Source organism: Mytilus galloprovincialis, chromosome 2 (assembly GCF_965363235.1).
Source record: "Mytilus galloprovincialis chromosome 2, xbMytGall1.hap1.1, whole genome shotgun sequence".
Taxonomy (NCBI): domain Eukaryota; kingdom Metazoa; phylum Mollusca; class Bivalvia; order Mytilida; family Mytilidae; genus Mytilus; species Mytilus galloprovincialis.
Genome location: NC_134839.1, coordinates 29286247 through 29307505, shown reverse-complemented (window position 1 = coordinate 29307505; position 21259 = coordinate 29286247). Strand labels below are relative to the sequence as shown.

The 21259-nt window shown below is 32.9% G+C and overlaps 1 protein-coding gene across 1 annotated transcript in view; it reads right to left on the bottom strand.

Annotated features, from left to right (window-relative positions):
- Positions 1 to 312: 312 nt before the first annotated feature.
- Positions 313 to 21259, bottom strand: part of LOC143062194 (uncharacterized) — a 63708-nt gene continuing 42761 nt past the window's right edge. The window contains exons 14-21 of the mRNA XM_076233977.1: positions 11166 to 11250; positions 10067 to 10288; positions 9644 to 9790; positions 7976 to 8002; positions 6828 to 6984; positions 3316 to 3423; positions 2414 to 2452; positions 313 to 367 (exon numbers count right to left, since the gene is read on the bottom strand). Coding sequence (XP_076090092.1) covers positions 6836 to 6984; positions 7976 to 8002; positions 9644 to 9790; positions 10067 to 10288; positions 11166 to 11250 — 630 coding nt within the window. The 3' untranslated portion in view covers positions 313 to 367; positions 2414 to 2452; positions 3316 to 3423; positions 6828 to 6835. The remainder of the gene's footprint in view (positions 368 to 2413; positions 2453 to 3315; positions 3424 to 6827; positions 6985 to 7975; positions 8003 to 9643; positions 9791 to 10066; positions 10289 to 11165; positions 11251 to 21259) is intronic.

The window sequence follows — 21259 nt, the reverse complement described above, 5'->3', positions numbered from 1 at the left end:
TTAAAATGACAATGGTACTTTTAACTGTAAACGTTTGAATTGTCTCACGTCTTGCTATTCCTAGGCTCATGCAACTGAATATGTAATCATAATTCTCATATTAAGGAGATCACTCATGATTATATAAAAATAAATTCTAAACTTTAGCACTTTCTATTTGTACTTTGATTTCAGCATGGTATTCATAAAATACATTATAACAAGCAAAACCATTTTACGGTTTATTTTTAATATTAGCCAAATGCAGACTGGAAAACTCTGGTACAGTGACCACAGGATTTGGCACAAATCGTATTTGAATATGGATTTGCACAAAAATCTATGTTGAATAGTTTACAATCCACTCCAGGTTTATCTTGGCAAACCACTGAAATAAAAGGAAGTCATAAAGTTCAAATTAAATATGTTTAATAACTTTGAGCATTACGGCTTATCGATGTATTGAGAAACAGTATATATACATATGTTTAAAAAGAAGATGTGTTATGATTGCCAAAGAGACATCTTTTCAGAATTGACCAAACGACACAGCAATCAACAAATTTAGGTCACAGTACGGCCTTCAAAAATGAGTGCAGTCCATACCACATGTTCAGCTATGAAAGGCATACCGTGGATTCATTAATATTCGGGGGTATCAATTTTCGAGGATTGCTTAAAACTTGCATTTTCGTGTATATTTTAAGTCTTCGTTTTGCCAATCTCCGTATTAAAAGCCTATTGAAAACATGTTATTCGTTGACCATTTAAATTCGTGGTTCAACTGTACCAACTAAACCCACGATATTGGTATCCAACGAATAATAATGAATCAAAAGTATCCAAAACCAATTTTATTATACGATTTACAATAGGTGTTACCATCAGATTCACAATAACATCAATATCTTCATCATATATAAATACTGTATATTACAGTTCCAACAAATTCTGCTAAAACAAGCTATTATACCATTCGTTCGAAGTTAAGATTTACATTTATTAATGGCAAATAAAACCATCATAGATGCCAGAATTGTAGTATTGTACGCCTGACGCGCAATTCGTCTACAGACAAGTATGAGTGACGCTCGAAACTAAAAAGTTGACAAGAATGTGTCCAAAGCACACGGATGCCCCACTTGCAATATCATTTTCTATGTTCAGTGGACCTTGAACATGGGGGTAAAATCTCTAATTTGGCATTAAGATTGAAAAGATCATATCATAGTGAACATGTTAATTAAATGTCATGTTGATTGGACTTCAACTTCATCAAAAACTACGTAGACCAAAAACGTTAACCTGAATGGGGCAAACGGACGGACGGAGAGACTGACGAACGGACGAACGAACGAAAGGACGGACGGAAGAAAGCACGCACAGACCAGAAAAGATAATGCTCGTAAATGTGGCATGAAAGGCCAAACTAAGTAAGAACTTGTTGAGCATCGAGGGCCAAGATGTCCGAAAGTTCTTGCCAAACACAGCCGAGTTAATTGATTTCGGGGATAGATAATCCTGATTAAGTTTTTTAATAGTTTTTAATGGATGATCATGACCATATAAATGACTATTCATGTCAACACATAAGAGATGACTACGGGGGAGGTTTTTACCCACAAGAGAAACCTAAATCAGCAGTTACATCGACCAAGTGATTGTAAATAAACTCATCATCAATTCTAGGATTAAAATATTGTACATCAGACGCGTGTTTAGTCCACAAAAGACTCATCAGTAACGCTCAAAAATAATTTAAAAAAAAAAAACAAACAAAATACGAAGTTTATGAGCATTGAGGACCAAAACTACTGAATGATTGTCAAACTCAACCAAGGCAAAATTTATATGAGTTTCAGAAAATGAATCTTAATTATTCCAGGCTTTAATTAAATAAGAAGCGGAATATATTCACACTTATTAGTTGAGAACAAACAGAAAAAATAAAAGCATTTGAAAAATGCTATTATGATCAAACTAATTTCAGTAAACCATGTAAACTGAGTACTGAACAAATAGACATTTTTGTGTAGGTGACAGCTGCAATCCGCCTCAGGTTGCTTGATTGTCATGATATGTTTAAGACCCATTGGTCGCCCTCGGCTTTTTTTTACATTTTGGTCGCGTTGTTGTTTCTTTTGACACTATCTCCATTTCCATTCTCAATTCAAAAATTAGTTTTATAATCAAATTGTTCACGTTTTGTCTAGACCACGACGCCATGATACATGTATGTAAAAAGAAACCAATTGGATGTCAATTGACGAAAACATATATTCCATCTAAAAAAGTAAACACATAAAAACCATGTCACCTTGATATAAGAATGGTCTGTGATACAAAAATATTATCATCTGGAAACATTATGATGAAGACAATTTTATTTGTACAAATTTATGGGATTTGAATATTATCAAATTACAAGACCAACCTGTTGCTGTTGTTACAGATTGAGCTGTTGTTGTAGGGGCTGTAAAATAATAAAATGAAACATAATTATGATAATATTTAACATTCAAATTATTCCTTAACAAAATGACATACATTTCGTAGCATCAATCCCTTCATCACGGAAACATGAGTAATTCTAAGACACAGTCTGTATGCCAAACACAATCAGGATACTACTGAGTTGTTTTGCGCGTATGATACAGTGGCGATACCAAAAAGTGATAAATTATCAATAACGAATCACATAACCGGAATTTTAAAAGACTGCCAACATAATAACAGAAATATAAATAACAACATTTCAGGATTTTTATTTTTGCTGTTGAGTTGCTGATGATAACTTAATACTATTTCAAATATTTACTTTTAAAACTATTCAATCTCTCAGTTCAATTCTGATGACATTAGGAAGACGACACGTAAAATTTTAAACGTGAATTTCAAGTAAGGAAAAATTGCCTGTGTACGGTTGGAACACTAATTAAACATAAAGATTTATTAGATAATCAGAAATTTTCACCAACACGTTTTACCAAGACCATATAGACATAATATGTAAAAGGAAATCATTTGGTTGTAAATTGGCGAAAACATATCTTAAACCGAAGAAAGAATTTTACGAATAAATGATAACAATTGTTACTTTGGAATAGGAATGGACTGTTATACAAAACAAGTCTTTGTTCATGTGGCTTAGATTTTGTTTTCTATGTTGCGTCTTCTGTACTATTATTTGCCTGTTTGTCTTTTTATTTTAAGCCATGGCGTTGTCAGTTTATTTTTTTTACTCTCCCTCTGGTATCTTTCGTCCCTCTTTTATCTGGAATCATGATGACGAAAACATTATGCGTACCAAATATCAAAAGAAATTACAATACCAACCTGCTGTTTTTGTTACTGGTTTAGGTGTTGGTGTAATTGGATTAGCTGTTGTTGTTACTTGTTGAGCTTTTGTTGTTACTGGTTGAGCTGTTGTTGTAACAGGTTGAGCTGTTAAAATAATAAAACGAAACAAAATATAATTAACATTCAATCAATACCTGAAATGAAGAAACTAATGTCGTGTAATATTTTGGAGTATCAATCCCTTCATCATTGAAACGTATCACGTGACTTTTGTCTATCTTGAGTAATTTAAAAAAAAAAAACAGTTTGTATGAAAAATGTAATCAAATGAATTCATAAGCTACTTTTGATTTATATAATTGCATTTGTCAGTGGCGATGCAAAAAAAAAAAATGATAACATATAAAAAAGAAATCAAACAATCAAAAATCTAAAAGACTATCAACATGATAATCGAAAGATAAAAATATATCATTTCACGATTTCCTATTTTTGTTGTTTAAAAGATGATTTCTCAGTTTTTGCTTATCCATTAACATCTCAATAAAACCCATAGATAATGCAACACAACTTTATTTGTAATGAACGCATGCGCTCTTTAAGAGCAAGCATCACCTTCATTCTTAATTCATACACACTCTTTTAAGGAGACGCAATACAGCTTATTGATATTTATTCTAGTCCGAATAAGATATAAAATTAAATAGTGTTTTTCATCACGACAGAAAACGGTTTAAGTTTTCTTGGGCCTTGTTTTAAACAAAGTGTTTAAATGTTTAAATTATAGTAAACACTTAAAAAAAAGCATGTTTATGAATGATTGGTGTTTCAAAATATAATAATATATAATATTTTAGAATTTGAAATGTTCACTTTTTGAACTATTTATTTCCTCATCTTATTTCTAATGATTTTTTGCTGTTGCGTGTGTGGATACACATAGGATGATGTATAAGTGACGTTTTTTTTCTTCATGATTTGAAAATAAAACGTTGAAATGTGTAGCTACTCGTTTGACCACCTTTGTCTGGTGACACTGTACATACACATAATGAAGGTAAAAAGACAATGTTTAAGAGTCATATTATAGGGAAATAATTTACAGATTTCATGCAATCAATACAGTTTAAATTATATCAAACCGATTACAGCAACCCGACTAAGATTCGCTAGGTAATCAATATTTTAACCCAAACGTTTTATCTAGACCATGTAGAAAGTAAAATAACAAAAATACTGAACTCCAAGGAAAATTCAAAACGGAAAGTTCCTAATCAAATGGCAAAATCAAATGATTAAACACACCAAACGAATGGATAACAACTGTCATATTCCTGACTTGATACAGATTTCCTTATATAGAAAATGGCGGACTGATTCTGGTTTCATAGATCTAAACCTCTCACTTGTTATATAGCACTAAACCTCTCACTGGTACGACAATCGCATCAATTTCAATTATATTGACAATGATGCATGAACAAAATGTCACAAATAAGGATACAAAAACAACACGGACCCCGCCAAAAACTAGGGATGATATTAGTGCTACAGAAGAGGAAGCAGATCCTGCTTCAAATGTTGCAGCAGTCGTATCATCTATATAAGGAATATTCCATAACGTTCAACCAACTCGGGATGGCTTCCGTAATAAATACGAAGTGATGATTACAACTTCATAATTTAGATCTCTTGATTTAAAATAAAAAGGTAACAAGTGGGAAGCTGAAATCCTCTCTTTTGTCGTAACATTTTGTTTTCAACCGACCCTCAATAGGTGAATACTTTTAATAAACGTTTAATAAACTGACAAAAAGATTTTACAAATAATGACAAAGTCACTTATTTATATGATTTTCTGTGATACAAATGATGCCTGTCTGAAGTCAGGAGCATCTGGCCTTTGTTAGTCTTGTATTTTTTAATCTTAGTTCATGTATATGTTTTGAAGTTTCGTATGACGTCTATTTTCACTGAACTAGTGTACATTTGTATTTAAGGGTCAGTTGAGGCCCGAATCAAGGTGCGGGATTTTCATACTCTTTGAACATCCAGCGGGGGCATTCGGCTGTTTTCTGCACTTCGGTTGCGTTGTTGCCTCTTTGACAAGTTCCCCAATTCCATTCCCAATTTTATATCTGACAAGTCACGACGAAGACAACTTAATTTGTACCACCTAAAGAGATTTGTATCAAAACAAACAACCTGCTGATTTTTTGCTGGATGAGTTGTTGTTGAGGCTATAAAACAGTAGAATGAAACTTAATATGTTTAACAACTTTACATCTTTACTTAAACAAAGAATACCGTTACTTATATATCCATATGTATTACAAATTATTGAAGTTGGTGTTGTAACTTTTTCTGTATATATTTGGCCTCTGAAAAGCTACCAGAGGCACTCAATGTTACTCCACGATAAGTGTAATGGTTTTTTTTATGAATGAAAGCTGTACAACTTTAATACGACCAGATGTAAAACCAAAACTATAGATTTCGTTTTTTTGTAAATTATTTTTTAACCCCAATTTTCACAATAGATTTTCATGCCTTTTATTTTAGATTTATAAGCATAACAAGATCACCAGCATTAAGAACACAATTTAGACAAATGTGCTATACAGTGTACTTACGATTCAGGGATGCTGTAAAACAAAGTTTAATTTAATTGAATGCACATTTTCTTTTCCGTTTCACTAATTTGTATATCGATTTTTTTGCTGTTGAAAAAAGAAATTAAATGAAGTGATCTCTCTTTAGATGTTAGTTTCAGATATTACACCAAAGTTAAAATGTTTCTTTATACCAAAAAAGATATTACACACATTTCACTTAAAATCAGTGTATCACGATTTCATTTAAATGCAATGCACACATCACAATCTCGTTAAATCAAACACAAACATTTTATGATGAGACATCTAATTCCATTTTTATGTGCTTTGAGAAAAGTTACGTCTAGTTTTAAATGTTTTACTACTTTGGAGGTAATTTCATATCAATCAGTATGGTAAAGAAATATACTTAAGCTTTTGTTGATGAGTTCAATCAAAATAAAAGATTATACGACTGTTATGGTATATAAGAATTTGTAAAACCGCGAAAACATGTCACTAGTGAATTGAGAAACAGACAAATCTTATCGGTCAATTTTGTGATGGAGACTTTAACCTAATGTAATGTCGACCTCCATAGGTTTTACTCATAAATCGGGTCACGTGTTTTGTGTAAGAAACACAATTTTGGTAAGAAATATGAAGCCGTATTTATAGAAAAAAAATATGTACTATATGCAAGGTTTGTTCAAATATGTCAAGTTTAACATATCTACCGTACCATAAAGACATAGCAACTACCATTTCTGTTCTCAATTATCTAGATCATATCATCCTATATATTAAGCTGCTGTTTGTATATTTAAAATTTTTGCAAGGATTAAACAATCTTACTGTTTTGAATCAAATGGCTAGCTCGATAATAGATTTTTTATTCCACCACGTCTACATTTGCTATTTTCAAGATAAGATATTTTGAATTCAATTTATTACAAAACAAACTAACCCAGGTACTCTGCACACTTGTTACATGACTTTGGGCATGTAGAGATAACATAATTCTTAGACACAGTAGATGAGCATATTTGTTGTTGGTACTGAGAACATCTGGCATCATGGTCGATACATGTAGGCTGTGTAGGTAAGGAAGCTGTTATAACATATGAGAATAGATTAATTCCATTGCTAGAAAATTCTTCAGCATAAGATTTTTTTTTTTTTTTCTATATACATGTATCAGTATCTCTATTATGTATTCGAAAATAGAAATAGATACTTTTCCGTGTGCACAGAGGTTCCGTGTTGAAGACCGTACTTTGACCTATAATGGTTTATTATTTCAAATTGTGAATTAGATGGAGAGCTGTCTCATCAGAACTTATACCAAATCTTTTTATAACTATGATATGAAATTGTTTCCGAAGTAGCTTTTTTTGTTTATTATAATGTCACATTTAACAGCAATAGTTAATCCATGTTTAAAATATTATAACACGTGGTTATACGTATCAAAAGCATATTAAGCTAAAACAACAAAGTTATTTTTCATTTACCTGTATATATTATGAAAACCGTTTTTTCTAAAGTGAGTTGTTAAATATTTCTCGCAGTTGTCTTGCCATGGCTTTGTTTGGACTTGTTTGTTTGAATTTTGGCCTTGAAAGTTTGTCCCTAATATTTTATCAACTATGTATTTGCATTCAGGTATCGCAGATCAAATTTATTCGTTCATAGTGTGTTAATTTACGTTTTTTGATCGAGATAAGCCTTCCAACTGATATTTTATCGTGTGTTTTTCTATGTGTTTATATGTTATACTATTGTTTCAGAAAAAGGGAGAAGGTTTGGTATAATTAAAACGTTTGATCCCGCTGCAAATGTTTGCACCTGTCATAAGTCAAGAATCAAGTAGCTGTGGGTTGTCTACAAAAGACTCATCAGTGACGCTGGTTTACTTTGATAGATTTTTATTTGGATGGAGAGTTGTCTCATTGGCACTCATACCACATCTTCCTATATCTATTTACAACAATATGCGGACATTCTTATAATAATAATATTCATAACATACTATCCGGGCGTATATTGTCCGTGATTATAAAATCACACTTGCATTAATTGTTTGCTGTACAGCATCTTACCTTGTTGTGGTACAGAAGTGCTGTTTCCTGAAAAATTGCAATATAGTGTAGTGCAAATAATAACATATTGAAGACACATTCTCTGTATATAAAACATGAATAATAAAACAGTACAAATCAAATATCGGCTTACAGTTAATGTCGTCGTAAATGTAATAGATATAACGAAAATACAAACATGAGGGAGTGTACCTAGATATGAATAAAGGCAACAGTAGTATACCGCTGTTCGACAGTCACAAATCGATTGAAAGAAAATAAATTCGGATTACAAACTATACCCGAGGGAACACATCAAGTATAACAGCAAAGAAAAACCAAAAACAATGAAGTGCAATAAAAAACAAACGACAATGCAAAATACACAGAAATGAACTATAAAATAACAAATGTTATTTCCAGTCTTGGTACTGGCCATTTTCAGAAGATGAAAACATGGTGGCTAACCAAACCTCACGCATTTATGGCAATGTTAGATATAACACTAAAATGACAACGTTACATGACAAGAATACAGTTCAAAAGATGCAAATAACATTCAGGACAGAGAAATACACAAATAAACAAAACAATAGTACATTTCTACATGCTTACAACAGAATTAAAACGAACATGTACAATATACTAGGAGAGCACACAAAAACAACACAACAGAACCCAGAACTGTCCATCAGCAGGTCTAGAAAACCCAACAATTTGTTTGAAAAATGTCTGTACCAAGGCATAAATATGATAGGTAGTTTTTCAAAGGCTTCGAGGATTCATACTGTGTAACATCTGTTTTTTCCAGTTTTCATGGACTACTCCTTTTTTTAAATTCCATGAGGCTCGAAAATATGTTTTTCATGAAAAAACAAGTGTGTATATGTATCGCATGGGACGACTACATGTATTGGATATCCAACAAAAACATTGATGTATATTTAAATAATAACGATATGTCATAAATCCAGATTATTCTAAATATTCAAAGTAATTTATTTATATATAAATATATATAATGGTCAAGGGATTACTGTTCATTTGTAATTATTTGAAGCTGGAAATGCTTCCTCATTCGTATCACATTATATTATACCTAGATGTGTTATGTGGTTTGTATTGCTCAGTCTAAAATATTTCTAGTTTGCGTTTTGTATTCTATTTTGTCTTTAGGTCGTTTTTTTTTATCCTTTGCCATGGTTTTGTCAGCTTACTTTTGTTTTCGACTCTTGAGTTTTATTATCAATTTGGTAGCTTTATATTCAAGTGCATGTCATTGAACTTGTCGAACGTGGACTAATTAAAAACAAAAGTAGATAAAAGTAAGTTCGTTTGTTTACACATGAAATATGTTCGTAATACGAACACTGAATACTACAAAGACACAAATACAACTCGCAGTTAATTAATGCAAATTATGACCAAGAAATATTTTTTGACATGTTAAGTTCTTAAAGGAAGATAATCATGCGTTGTATAGACCAGGTATTCAATGCCCTATAGATATGTACAAAATTGAAGATAAAAATATAAACAATTTTAAAAGCGAAAAATGACGAATAGGTCATAAGTAATAAGTGATAAAATAGAATTTATAAGTAAAGACACTTCCCGAAAACTCGTAAGGTTTGAACATCACAAAGGTAAACCACATCATGAAAGTTATAAATGTTGATATTGAATTACCTGAACATATTCCACAATATGCTTGACATCTTTTGTGAGCAATTCTATATAAGGTTCCAGTAGTAGCAGTACATAAACTGTACTTCATCTCATATACAATACAAGAAAAATTGGTATCCTCATCATCACTGCATGTATTTTTTAGAGCTACAAAGAATACAGAATGGACAAAATTAATGGAATATACAACCCATGCCTATTCAAAACAGCAAATACTACTTGTAAATTTACCTGAAGTAGTGTTTTTTGCAAAAGAATTAACTATGGTTGCAAATAAATTCATATTAGGTATGAAATATATGATGAAAATATCATGACTGTTTCGTCGAAAGATTAGGAACCTGTAAAATTAGCGAAAGACTTGAAAGGGACATTCTCGAATCACATATAACATGATATAACGATAGCTTATAAAGTACCTACATGATATTAAAACTGTTGAAGCTGCTTGGATCGTTGGAGTGTTTGCCACAGCTAATGTGATGGATGCATTTGATGGAATCACATGCATATTGCCAGTCGTTGGTACGGAAGTGTAAACTTGGACCATTGTTGGTTGCACAGTTGTTTGTTGAATTGTCGTTGATGCAGCAACTGTTGGTCCAGCTGTCGTCAGTTTAGAAGTTATTGACATTGTTGTTGTTGCTTAAAAAGTAGATGATTTATTATGTAAAAATTTAATAAAAAACCTGGACATATCATTCTATTGTTTTATTTTCAAACTTTATTAAGTTTTCATGCAAAGCAATGAATAATATAATATGGATATATGCAAGTATATAACCACCAAAACGGCACATAGTAAGACAGAGATACCTTCGCACGGTACCTTGCTATCCACAATTCATGTATTTAGTTTTGATGTTATAATTGTTATTTTCATCGGATTTTGTCAAATGTCTTATCGTTTGTGGTTGTAAATCTTATTTTTTCTGTTGTATTCGTGTGTTATGGTAAAGATAATTAGTCACCCAGTTCATTTATTAGATTTTAATTTTAGGTCAACTAAATTTATACGATATATTAGGTTTACAGTGTGATTTTTCTATTTTAGTAGTGACATGTTTTTTTTATATTATAATATTTATATGAGTTAGATTGTGACACGGTTTTTGTTTATTGCCCTTATCTGTCTCTTTTTAAATCGGTTTACGATTGGAACAACAGTACTATCGCCCATTCACGGTCAGGTTTTCCCCGTAGCTTACTGATTTGTGTTGAAAAGAACTAGTAATCAGGGTAATGCATGTCGAGCATGACCTTAAAAAATTGAAAACACGCTTAATAATTTCGTAAAGCTTGCGTCAAATGCGTTTTTTCTGGATTTACTTTCATCAGGAACGCTCAAAGCTAAACATTTGAAATCCGAAGATGTATAAGCACAGAAACTGTTGAAGAGCTATATGTCAAAAATACCTAAAATAAATAGCCAAATTCATCTAAAGTCAACTTTGCTTTTGAGATTTCTAATCACGCACAATTGATCAGTTTGCATGAGGCAGATTATATTCTATATATTTACCACTGAATTGTCCAAAAACACATGATTGTGTAGCACAATAACACTTCTCATGATAGTAGATGGGCAGCTGTGTACATTGCGTCATCTGAAACAGTCACATCTTCATTTGTTTAAGCCCTATGAATGCTCATTTGATGTCCGTAACTTTTACATATTTCATCATGGTTATTTATTTTTACATTTTATTAAATACTAGACTTTATTTTGTTGTAGCAAACAAATATCTTTGTCACTTTAATATATACATGAAAAGAAATATAGCAATGTTACATCATCCAGATAACAGATAACAAAATATTGTGTTAAAGAATCGACATTCAATTACCCTTCTCAAACTGCTTGACCGATGTCTTGTTAAAAGTATCTTCAGACGTGAATATATGCTTCGCCACCATATTTGAGTAAAATCGAGAGGTAATACATATTGACAAAGTTAGGAATATGTTAAAACGGCAATCTTTCTCTTGTAAATAAATTATTGAAACTCTGGCAGATTGGAAACTAAGTATTAATTAGAAATTTTTAATTGATGTTTATATTAATGTTTCATGTTCTGTCCGACTCGGCTTCTGTTAAAATCATTATTTATTTAGGTGGACGATACACATTTTATTACTAGATTTATGATGTCTGTGGTAGAGACGGCAATGTTTTCTTAACCGTCTCATGACTTGGTGCACGTGTTAATTTTTCAATCTTTGTCAGGTTTATTCAGTCAGTTGCATTGATAGTTAGTAGCAGTATAGAAGTGCAAAATTCAAATTAATATTATTTGGTTATTTCACAACTTTTCACAACTTCTTTAAAATGCCGCCAGTTCGTAAAAAGCGTGTTTCCAGTAAGAAAAGTAAGAAAAGTGACACACCAGTTGTACAGAATTTCAATACAGAATTGACATTTGACGAAGTTAAAGAAAAACTAAGGAAGCGAGGCATCAGGGCTCCATCAACGTTCACAAAAGAGCAGTTATTGGAACTATTAAATGAGAATTCAGGACAGGATAATACAGTTATGCTCGAAATTCCAGCATTAACTCAACTTACCACCAGTTTAAACAACATGGAGCAAACTGTTCAAAATCAAGGAACTTTAATTCAGTCGCTTTTAGTTCGAGAATCAAATATCATTAGTCAACCTGCAGTCGTTAGTGATATAAATAATGGAGTACATCATGATACAGGATCTTATCACACTACCAAGGTTTCCTCAGGCATGTTTCCGCATGTTCAAGCAGTGGCGCCGAACGTTCGGAAGCAGATTTTAGAAGGCAAGTACATTAATCTGGCTACCCTTCTTAACAATCAAGAAAACGTACAAGATTACAAAACCGTTGATGAATCTGACGGGTCCGTTCTGTTAATCAAACATCGCGATCCCCGCCTTCAAAGAAACTTGTCTATACGAGAATTTCTAGAAGCTTTTAGTATTTACAAAAATATTATCTGTGAAAAGCAAGACCGACGAATCGAATTCGATATGTATATTCAAGATGTCATTGATATCTCTGCAAGATATAAAGGTCCCGTTTTCTACGAGTATCACAAGGCTTTCGCAAATAAGGTAGCTGCTATCAAACTGACCCACGGTAAAGTTGTAGATTGGTCCACCAGAGACGAAAAACTCTATTCATCCATCACAAGTGGACAAATAATTAAGGAATGTGAAACATGCGGTAGTCTTGGGCATCTCACAGCTAACAACAAACGTTACCAAGCTTTGGTCAGTTGAATAATCGATCCAAACCAACTTATAATCAAACTCATTTTCAGAAATCACAAGTTGGGAGTAAAGATCGTGTTGATTCCAATACAGATATACGATGACGCCCTGCTCTTTTCTTTCGTGGTCGGGAAGTGTGTAACAATTTCTTATCAGGAAAATGTTTCAAGGGGACAAAATGTTCATTCGCCCATGTCAATACTAGATCATCTACTGGTGCTACTACGAACAGTAGGCCGTCACAAGAACAAGCGCAGACAAAAAATTGACTAGTGTCCACGCCTATTGATATCGATCAACTTGAATTTGAACTTACACATTATCCAGATAAAAATTTTGTTTTTAATTTAATTAATGAACTTCGATACGGTTTTGACACAGGCATAAACGTACTACCAAGTAAATCTTTGGAATGTAAGAATTTATTGTCTACCAAGAAATTTCCCGATGATGTTACGAAACTGGTAGATGACGAACTTCGTAAAGGATACCTTATTGGACCATTTACAAAACCTCCGTTTGATACTTATAGAATTAGTCCGATAGGTATTGTTGAAGGAAAATATTCAAAAAGAAACGATTAATTCTAGACCTTTTGGCTCCTCACAACAATGATGAGCATCACAGCATCAATGATTTGATAAATAAGGAAGACTATTCATTAACCTATGTAAGAATTGACGACGCTATAAAAATAATTAAGTCATTAGGAATTAAAAGTCAATTATGTAAGTGTGACGTAACCGATGCATTCAAATTAATACTTGTACATAATTCTTTATGGCGATTTTATGGATTAAAATGGAATGACATGTACTATTTTTATACTCGTTTAGCATTTGGTTGCCGTTCAAGTCCCAAGATATTCGATACATTATCAGTGGCAATATGTTGGATCTTACAAAATAATTACGGTTTGCGGCACGTGTTACATTTGTTAGACGATTTTCTCCTGATTAACAATCCTTACGTAGATGCTACAAGGAATATGAACACAATGCTATATGTATCTAATAGTTTGAAGATTCCTCTCAGCGCTCATAAAACAGTTGGTCCATCTACTTCATTAGAATGTCTCGGCATCATTCTCGATTCAATGCATATGATTGCTAAATTACCTGATGAGAAGCTTGTTCGAATTAAGGATATTTTATACAGCTATCTTAATAGACGTTCATGTACTAAGCGTGAAATGTTAAGTTTATTGGGTCATCTCAATTATGCATGTAAAGTAATTATACCAGGGAGATCGTTTGTGTCGTATTTATTGACATTAGCACACTCCGTTAGAGAACTTTATCATCACGTTACAATTACAAAGGGATGTAGAGATGACATGGCAATGTGGTTTAAATTCCTAAGTCAGTGGAATGGTATATCATTTTTTATCAGCGATAACGTTATTAATGCGTCCGATTTTCATTTATTTACGAATGCTTCATCAACAATCGGATACGGAGGTTATTTTAGGAAAAGGTGGTTTCAAGGCATTTGGTCCGACGATTTTATTCGGCCCGATGAGGAGTCTTTCTCAATGGCTTACTTAGAATTGTATCCGATTGTTATATCTGCTATTTTATGGGGGCATGAATGGTCTTCTAAACGCATTCTTTTTCATTGTGATAATATGTCTAGTGTGTACATTATTAATAAGGGTCGTTCAAAGTGTAACGTAATTATGAATCTTGTTCGCCGTTTAACTTGGTGTGCGGCTAAATTTAATTTTGTTGTACATGCTGTACATGTACCAGGGAAAGAAAATAACATAGCAGATGCTCTTTCTCGTTACCAGATGAAGCGGTTTCGACAATTGGCTCCGGACGCTTCGCCAAATCCATGCACCTGCCCTCCTTATTCCGAAATTCTGTGGAGTTAGATCAAGCAGTCGACAGCTTATGGAATAAAAGTATCAATGTGAATACCCGCAATGTTTATTCAACAGGATATAAATGTTTTATTCAATTTTGTGGCAATCATATCACTGGATTCAACTCAAGGAGTTTCAATATGTCTAAAGTTTCGGAAGATTTATTGATCTATTTCGTTGCCCATTGCCAATCAGTGTTAAAACTGAAATATTCAACAATCAAATTATATCTCGCTGGAGTTCGTTTTCATGGAGTTAATTTTGATAATGTGAACCCACTTTGTGATAAATTTGGTCATACATACCAACGCTTGCAAAATGTGTTAAATGGATTTAAAAAATCTGAGAGTAAGCCATTACGACAAAAGTTGCCAATAACGTTTAAAATTCTACAGGAAATAGTAACTTGTTTGCAATGTGGATTTTTCAATCATGATTATATGGACTTAACATTTCAAACAGCGTGTGTTCTGACATTTTATGGTTTCCTGAGATGCAATGAGTTTACATGTAGAACTGTGTTTGATCCAGATTCAAATTTTTGCGTTTCTGACATAAATTTCGTTTCAGAATCCGAAGTAACTGTTAATTTAAAAGCTACAAAGACAGATATATTCCGACAAGGTATTATAATTTCCTTGTTCAAGATAGAGGGCGTCGTTTGTCCGTATAAATTGCTATCCCAGCTGATGAGTGTAAGATTAAACCTAAACGCAAAGCAGAATGATTCGTTTTTCGTTGAAGAAACCGGAAAACCACTTTCCCGGAACTATTTTATAAGCAAGCTGAAAACAATACTCATAGCATTAGGATATAGTGACAAGGATTATAGCGGACATTCTTTTCGATCAGGTGCGGCCACAAGTGCTAGTTCTCAAGGTATTGAGGACAGCATGATACAAACACTGGGACGTTGGAAATCAGATTGTTTTAAACGTTACATTAGAACTTCTAAATTGGATATTAAATCCGCGCTGGAAAAGATTAAATAACAAGATACAATGCAGAAAACGTTTTTTACAATCGGTTATAACTTTGTAACTTGTCCTCCATCCTAGCCTTGTGTCTTTTCTTCTCACGTTGATCTCAATATTGTGGTTAAGGAATTTTATATTGACATTAATTTTTCTCTAGATCAACTTTAATTTTAACAAGACACAAGGCTTCATCAGGCACAACATCTTTATTTTTTTGGGGTTACTCAATATGCAACTTGGGCAGGCAACATAACGTTACATATTTCGTTTTTGGGCTAAGATATTTTATTTTGGCCAAATATAATATCGTTTCCCCAAAACATTTCTGAGTAGTTAGGATGCCTACGTGCCCTAACGAGGAATAGTCTCATCTTGATTGCTCAACAGCTCTATTTCACGTCGGTCTATGCCCACAAAGATTTACTCGTATGCGGTACCACGTGGAAAATCAAGTAAGGCTATACCGCTCGGGAACGGCTTGCTAAAGTACTCTGAGACAAGTAGACTGGTAGTCGTACACACACGTGTATGCAAATACCCCTATGGTGACGCATTTCTGTCAAAGATATGTGGCTAGCTCAGGCACAGTATTTAGCGGCAAATTATCCTTAATTATCTGAGAACACACTATCATTTTATGTACATACTGTGTGTTTTGTGTCAACTGCAGGTAGCATGTAATTTGTTTTGTTCTTGATTTACAATATGACAGAACTGAGTGAATTACATGATACTAGAGAAAAAATATCCTCAAGCATTCACACAGTGTGCCGCGCACACTGCTCGAATAGTTAAGTATAATGTTGGCGTCAGTTAGTTTACATTCATCGCTTTTTATTCACTGACGCCAAGGAAGTTTTCTGTAACATAACGTGTTGCCCTTAAGCCCAAATATTTGTATAATAAAAATAATTATTTTATTATGTTTTATATTTTTTCAGTACTCGAACAAATCAGACTGGGTATCTTGAAATACTTCCTGCTGGACGTTTACAGGCTTTATATCAACAATAACTACTTTCGTAATTATGGTATATTGTCTGTGATCGTTCTTATAGACGGTCATTAAGCTATCAATTATCTGCGGTCAAGGTTAATTTATATTTATTTGTACATCTCTAATCATTTTTCACGCCTGTAATTCTCTTATCAAAGGTCTATTAAGGTCAACGCATTGAGGTTTTATTAGTTAATTGGCTTTGGTCTGTTGTGTCGGTATTAACTTTGGATCATACGCTTGATGTGTTTTTATTATGTTTGAAACATGTTGTATAAATTAGAAATTTTTAATTGATGTTTATATTAATGTTTCATGTTCTGTCCGACTCGGCTTCTGTTAAAATCATTATTTATTTAGGTGGACGATACACATTTTATTACTAGATTTATGATGTCTGTGGTAGAGACGGCAATGTTTTCTTAACCGTCTCATGATTTGGTGCACGTGTTAATTTTTCAACCTTTGTCAGGTTTATTCAGTCAGTTGCATTGATAGTTAGTAGCAGTATAGAAGTGCAAAATTCAAATTAACCCTCCAGCCGCCCCAACACCGCCGATTTTTATGAAGATGTTGTGCCTTTATGGTTCACGTTATGTTACTATTTTAAATGATCAGGCCAGACATTTATGAACATTTTCTGAGTAGTTAGGGTGTCTACGTGCCTTAACGAGGAATAGTCTCATCTTGATTGCTCAACAGCTCTATTTCACGTCGGTCTATGCCCACAAAGATTTACTCTTATGCGGTACCACGTGGAAAATCAAGTAAGGCTATACCGCTCGGGAACGGCTTGCTAAAGTACTCTGAGACAAGTAGACTGGTAGTCGTACACACACGTGTATGCAAATACCCCTATGGTGACGCATTTCTGTCAAAGATATGTGGCTAGCTCAGGCACAGTATTTTAGCGGCAAATTATCCTTAATTATCTGAGAACACACTATCATTTTATGTACATACTGTGTGTTTTGTGTCAACTGCAGGTAGCATGTAATTTGTTTTGTTCTTGATTTACAATATGACAGAACTGAGTGAATTACATGATACTAGAGAAAAAATATCCTCAAGCATTCACACAGTGTGCCGCGCACACTGCTCGGATAGTTAAGTATAATGTTGGCGTCAGTTAGTTTACATTCATCGCTTTTTATTCACTGACGCCAAGGAAGTTTTCTGTAACATAACGTGTTGCCCTTAAGCCCAAATATTTGTATAATAAAAATAATTATTTTATTATGTTTTATATTTTTTCAGTACTCGAACAAATCAGACTGGGTATCTTGAAATACTTCCTGCTGGACGTTTACAGGCTTTATATCAACAATAACTACTTTCGTAATTATGGTATATTGGTCCAATGACACAGTTATCGTCCTTTGGTTTTCGTTGTCTACGAATATAGTCCCTAGTGTAAACAGTGTATAACTTGCATGTCTTATTTGATACACTTTCCCAATTTATTTCTTGATATTAAATGCATGAAATATCAAGTAGGGGGATGTAATTACATGTAAAAAAAAATTGGGTGCTGAATCTTTATGTTAAGAAGTAAATTGGTCCAGTTCTAAAAGGTCAAATTTTAGCACGTCTGAAGCTGTCAAACTGAATTTTACACCCCCTTAACACAGAATTGTCAATATTTTGAGTTAGAGCTGGTAGAAGTTTCTATAATTTTGATATTATTTGTCTCACTGGTAGTACACTACACTGTAAAAATCTTTTTGAGAAAGAGCAGGTGCGATTTTTTTAATTTGAATTTATTGTCTAAAAGAAATGCACTACGAAATAACTGTGTTCTCGGGCCTAAGAGATGGATTCCTGAAATCTAGATTCTGTACTTTGGCAACTTTCCTGAATGATTTGCTGGTTTCAGTTTGTCAAACTCAATCAAAGTAAAGGATTTACATCTTTGGTTTACAGAAATTCTGTTAAAATGTGCCATTTTGGCATTCTACGGCTATAATAAGCATTTTAAAGCAGTTTACATTTTATGGCTAAGAGGCATGCTGACTTTCTATCTGACAGCTTTTTTGTTCCTGATATTTGTGTTTCTATGATTAAATCAAATTTAATTAACCATTTGTGAACTCTGGATATAGAGAAAAGTAGATTATCACAGGAAAAAAGTGCAGATATTTGTATTCACGGCCATGGTTAAACGGCCTAATAGATGTATGTAAAATGTGAAGAGCTTTGTACATCAAATCTGTAGTCCATCACAAATATTTCACTAAATCTGTAAAAAAAGCACTTTATTATACTCAGTACACCTTACTCCTTTCATAAGCTACCATTTTTTTTCTCTGTATGATAGTAAGTGGTCCAACTTTATGCCTATTAAGGCTAAAACTAAATGCAAGTTTTCCATTGAAAAGTGAAAAAACTGGCCATCAGACCATATTGTTTCTAAAAAAATTAAATGCAAGAGTCCTTTTGCAATTAGACTTCTTGTATCATAACGCCTTAGCATAGAAATGAGCAAAAAGTTACACATTTTCATTTCTAATAGCTTCTGTGTGCATTTTTATATGTCAATATGGGCTACCGCCTAAATCGACTCTAAATAATTCTCAGTACTACATGGCCCAAGACCATTTTATACTCATGTGGTATGCTTTTTGACACTTTTCTATACATTTAAAGTACATTTTATATATATGAAAGAATAAATTAGGCATAAAAAACTTCAAAATCTTCAAATTGGCTGAGAAAAATGCATATTTATATAAGGCCTCCCTAAATTGGAAAATCTCTATTTTCAGGCATAGGCTTATATAAATTTAACTTTGGAATAATTACAATACATCTGATAAATAAAAGAGTGTTCAGATGCTTTTAATACTTAATATTTGATATTCAAGAGCATTTAAAAAGCAAATTTTTGCAAAATTTCAAATTTTAAGGCCAAAATCTTGACAGTTGAAGATATTTGATTTACACGTCAAAAATAAACATTCAAATGTCTATATTAAAATGACCCTAGTGTCTCTAATATATGTCATATGGCCATGAAACTTGGCAACCTATCTCACAATTGCCTAAGCTTAGGTTATGCAAAGTTTTATAAAGATTGGTCAAGTCTTTCTGTCCTATTAGGTCCAAGGACACAGTTATCGTCCTTTGGTTTTCGTTGTCTACGAATATAGTCCCTAGTGTAAACAGTGTATAACTTGCATGTCTTATTTGATACACTTTCCCAATTTATTTCTTGATATTAAATGCATGAAATATCAAGTAGGGGGATGTAATTACATGTAAAAAAAAATTGGGTGCTGAATCTTTATGTTAAGAAGTAAATTGGTCCAGTTCTAAAAGGTCAAATTTTAGCACGTCTGAAGCTGTCAAACTGAATTTTACACCCCCTTAACACAGAATTGTCAATATTTTGAGTTAGAGCTGGTAGAAGTTTCTATAATTTTGATATTATTTGTCTCACTGGTAGTACACTACACTGTAAAAATCTTTTTGAGAAAGAGCAGGTGCGATTTTTTTAATTTGAATTTATTGTCTAAAAGAAATGCACTACGAAATAACTGTGTTCTCGGGCCTAAGAGATGGATTCCTGAAATCTAGATTCTGTACTTTGGCAACTTTCCTGAATGATTTGCTGGTTTCAGTTTGTCAAACTCAATCAAAGTAAAGGATTTACATCTTTGGTTTACAGAAATTCTGTTAAAATGTGCCATTTTGGCATTCTACGGCTATAATAAGCATTTTAAAGCAGTTTACATTTTATGGCTAAGAGGCATGCTGACTTTCTATCTGACAGCTTTTTTGTTCCTGATATTTGTGTTTCTATGATTAAATCAAATTTAATTAACCATTTGTGAACTCTGGATATAGAGAAAAGTAGATTATCACAGGAAAAAAGTGCAGATATTTGTATTCACGGCCATGGTTAAACGGCCTAATAGATGTATGTAAAATGTGAAGAGCTTTGTACATCAAATCTGTAGTCCATCACAAATATTTCACTAAATCTGTAAAAAAAGCACTTTATTATACTCAGTACACCTTACTCCTTTCATAAGCTACCATTTTTTTTCTCTGTATGATAGTAAGTGGTCCAACTTTATGCCTATTAAGGCTAAAACTAAATGCAAGTTTTCCATTGAAAAGTGAAAAAACTGGCCATCAGACCATATTGTTTCTAAAAAAATTAAATGCAAGAGTCCTTTTGCAATTAGACTTCTTGTATCATAACGCCTTAGCATAGAAATGAGCAAAAAGTTACACATTTTCATTTCTAATAGCTTCTGTGTGCATTTTTATATGTCAATATGGGCTACCGCCTAAATCGACTCTAAATAATTCTCAGTACTACATGGCCCAAGACCATTTTATACTCATGTGGTATGCTTTTTGACACTTTTCTATACATTTAAAGTACATTTTATATATATGAAAGAATAAATTAGGCATAAAAAACTTCAAAATCTTCAAATTGGCTGAGAAAAATGCATATTTATATAAGGCCTCCCTAAATTGGAAAATCTCTATTTTCAGGCATAGGCTTATATAAATTTAACTT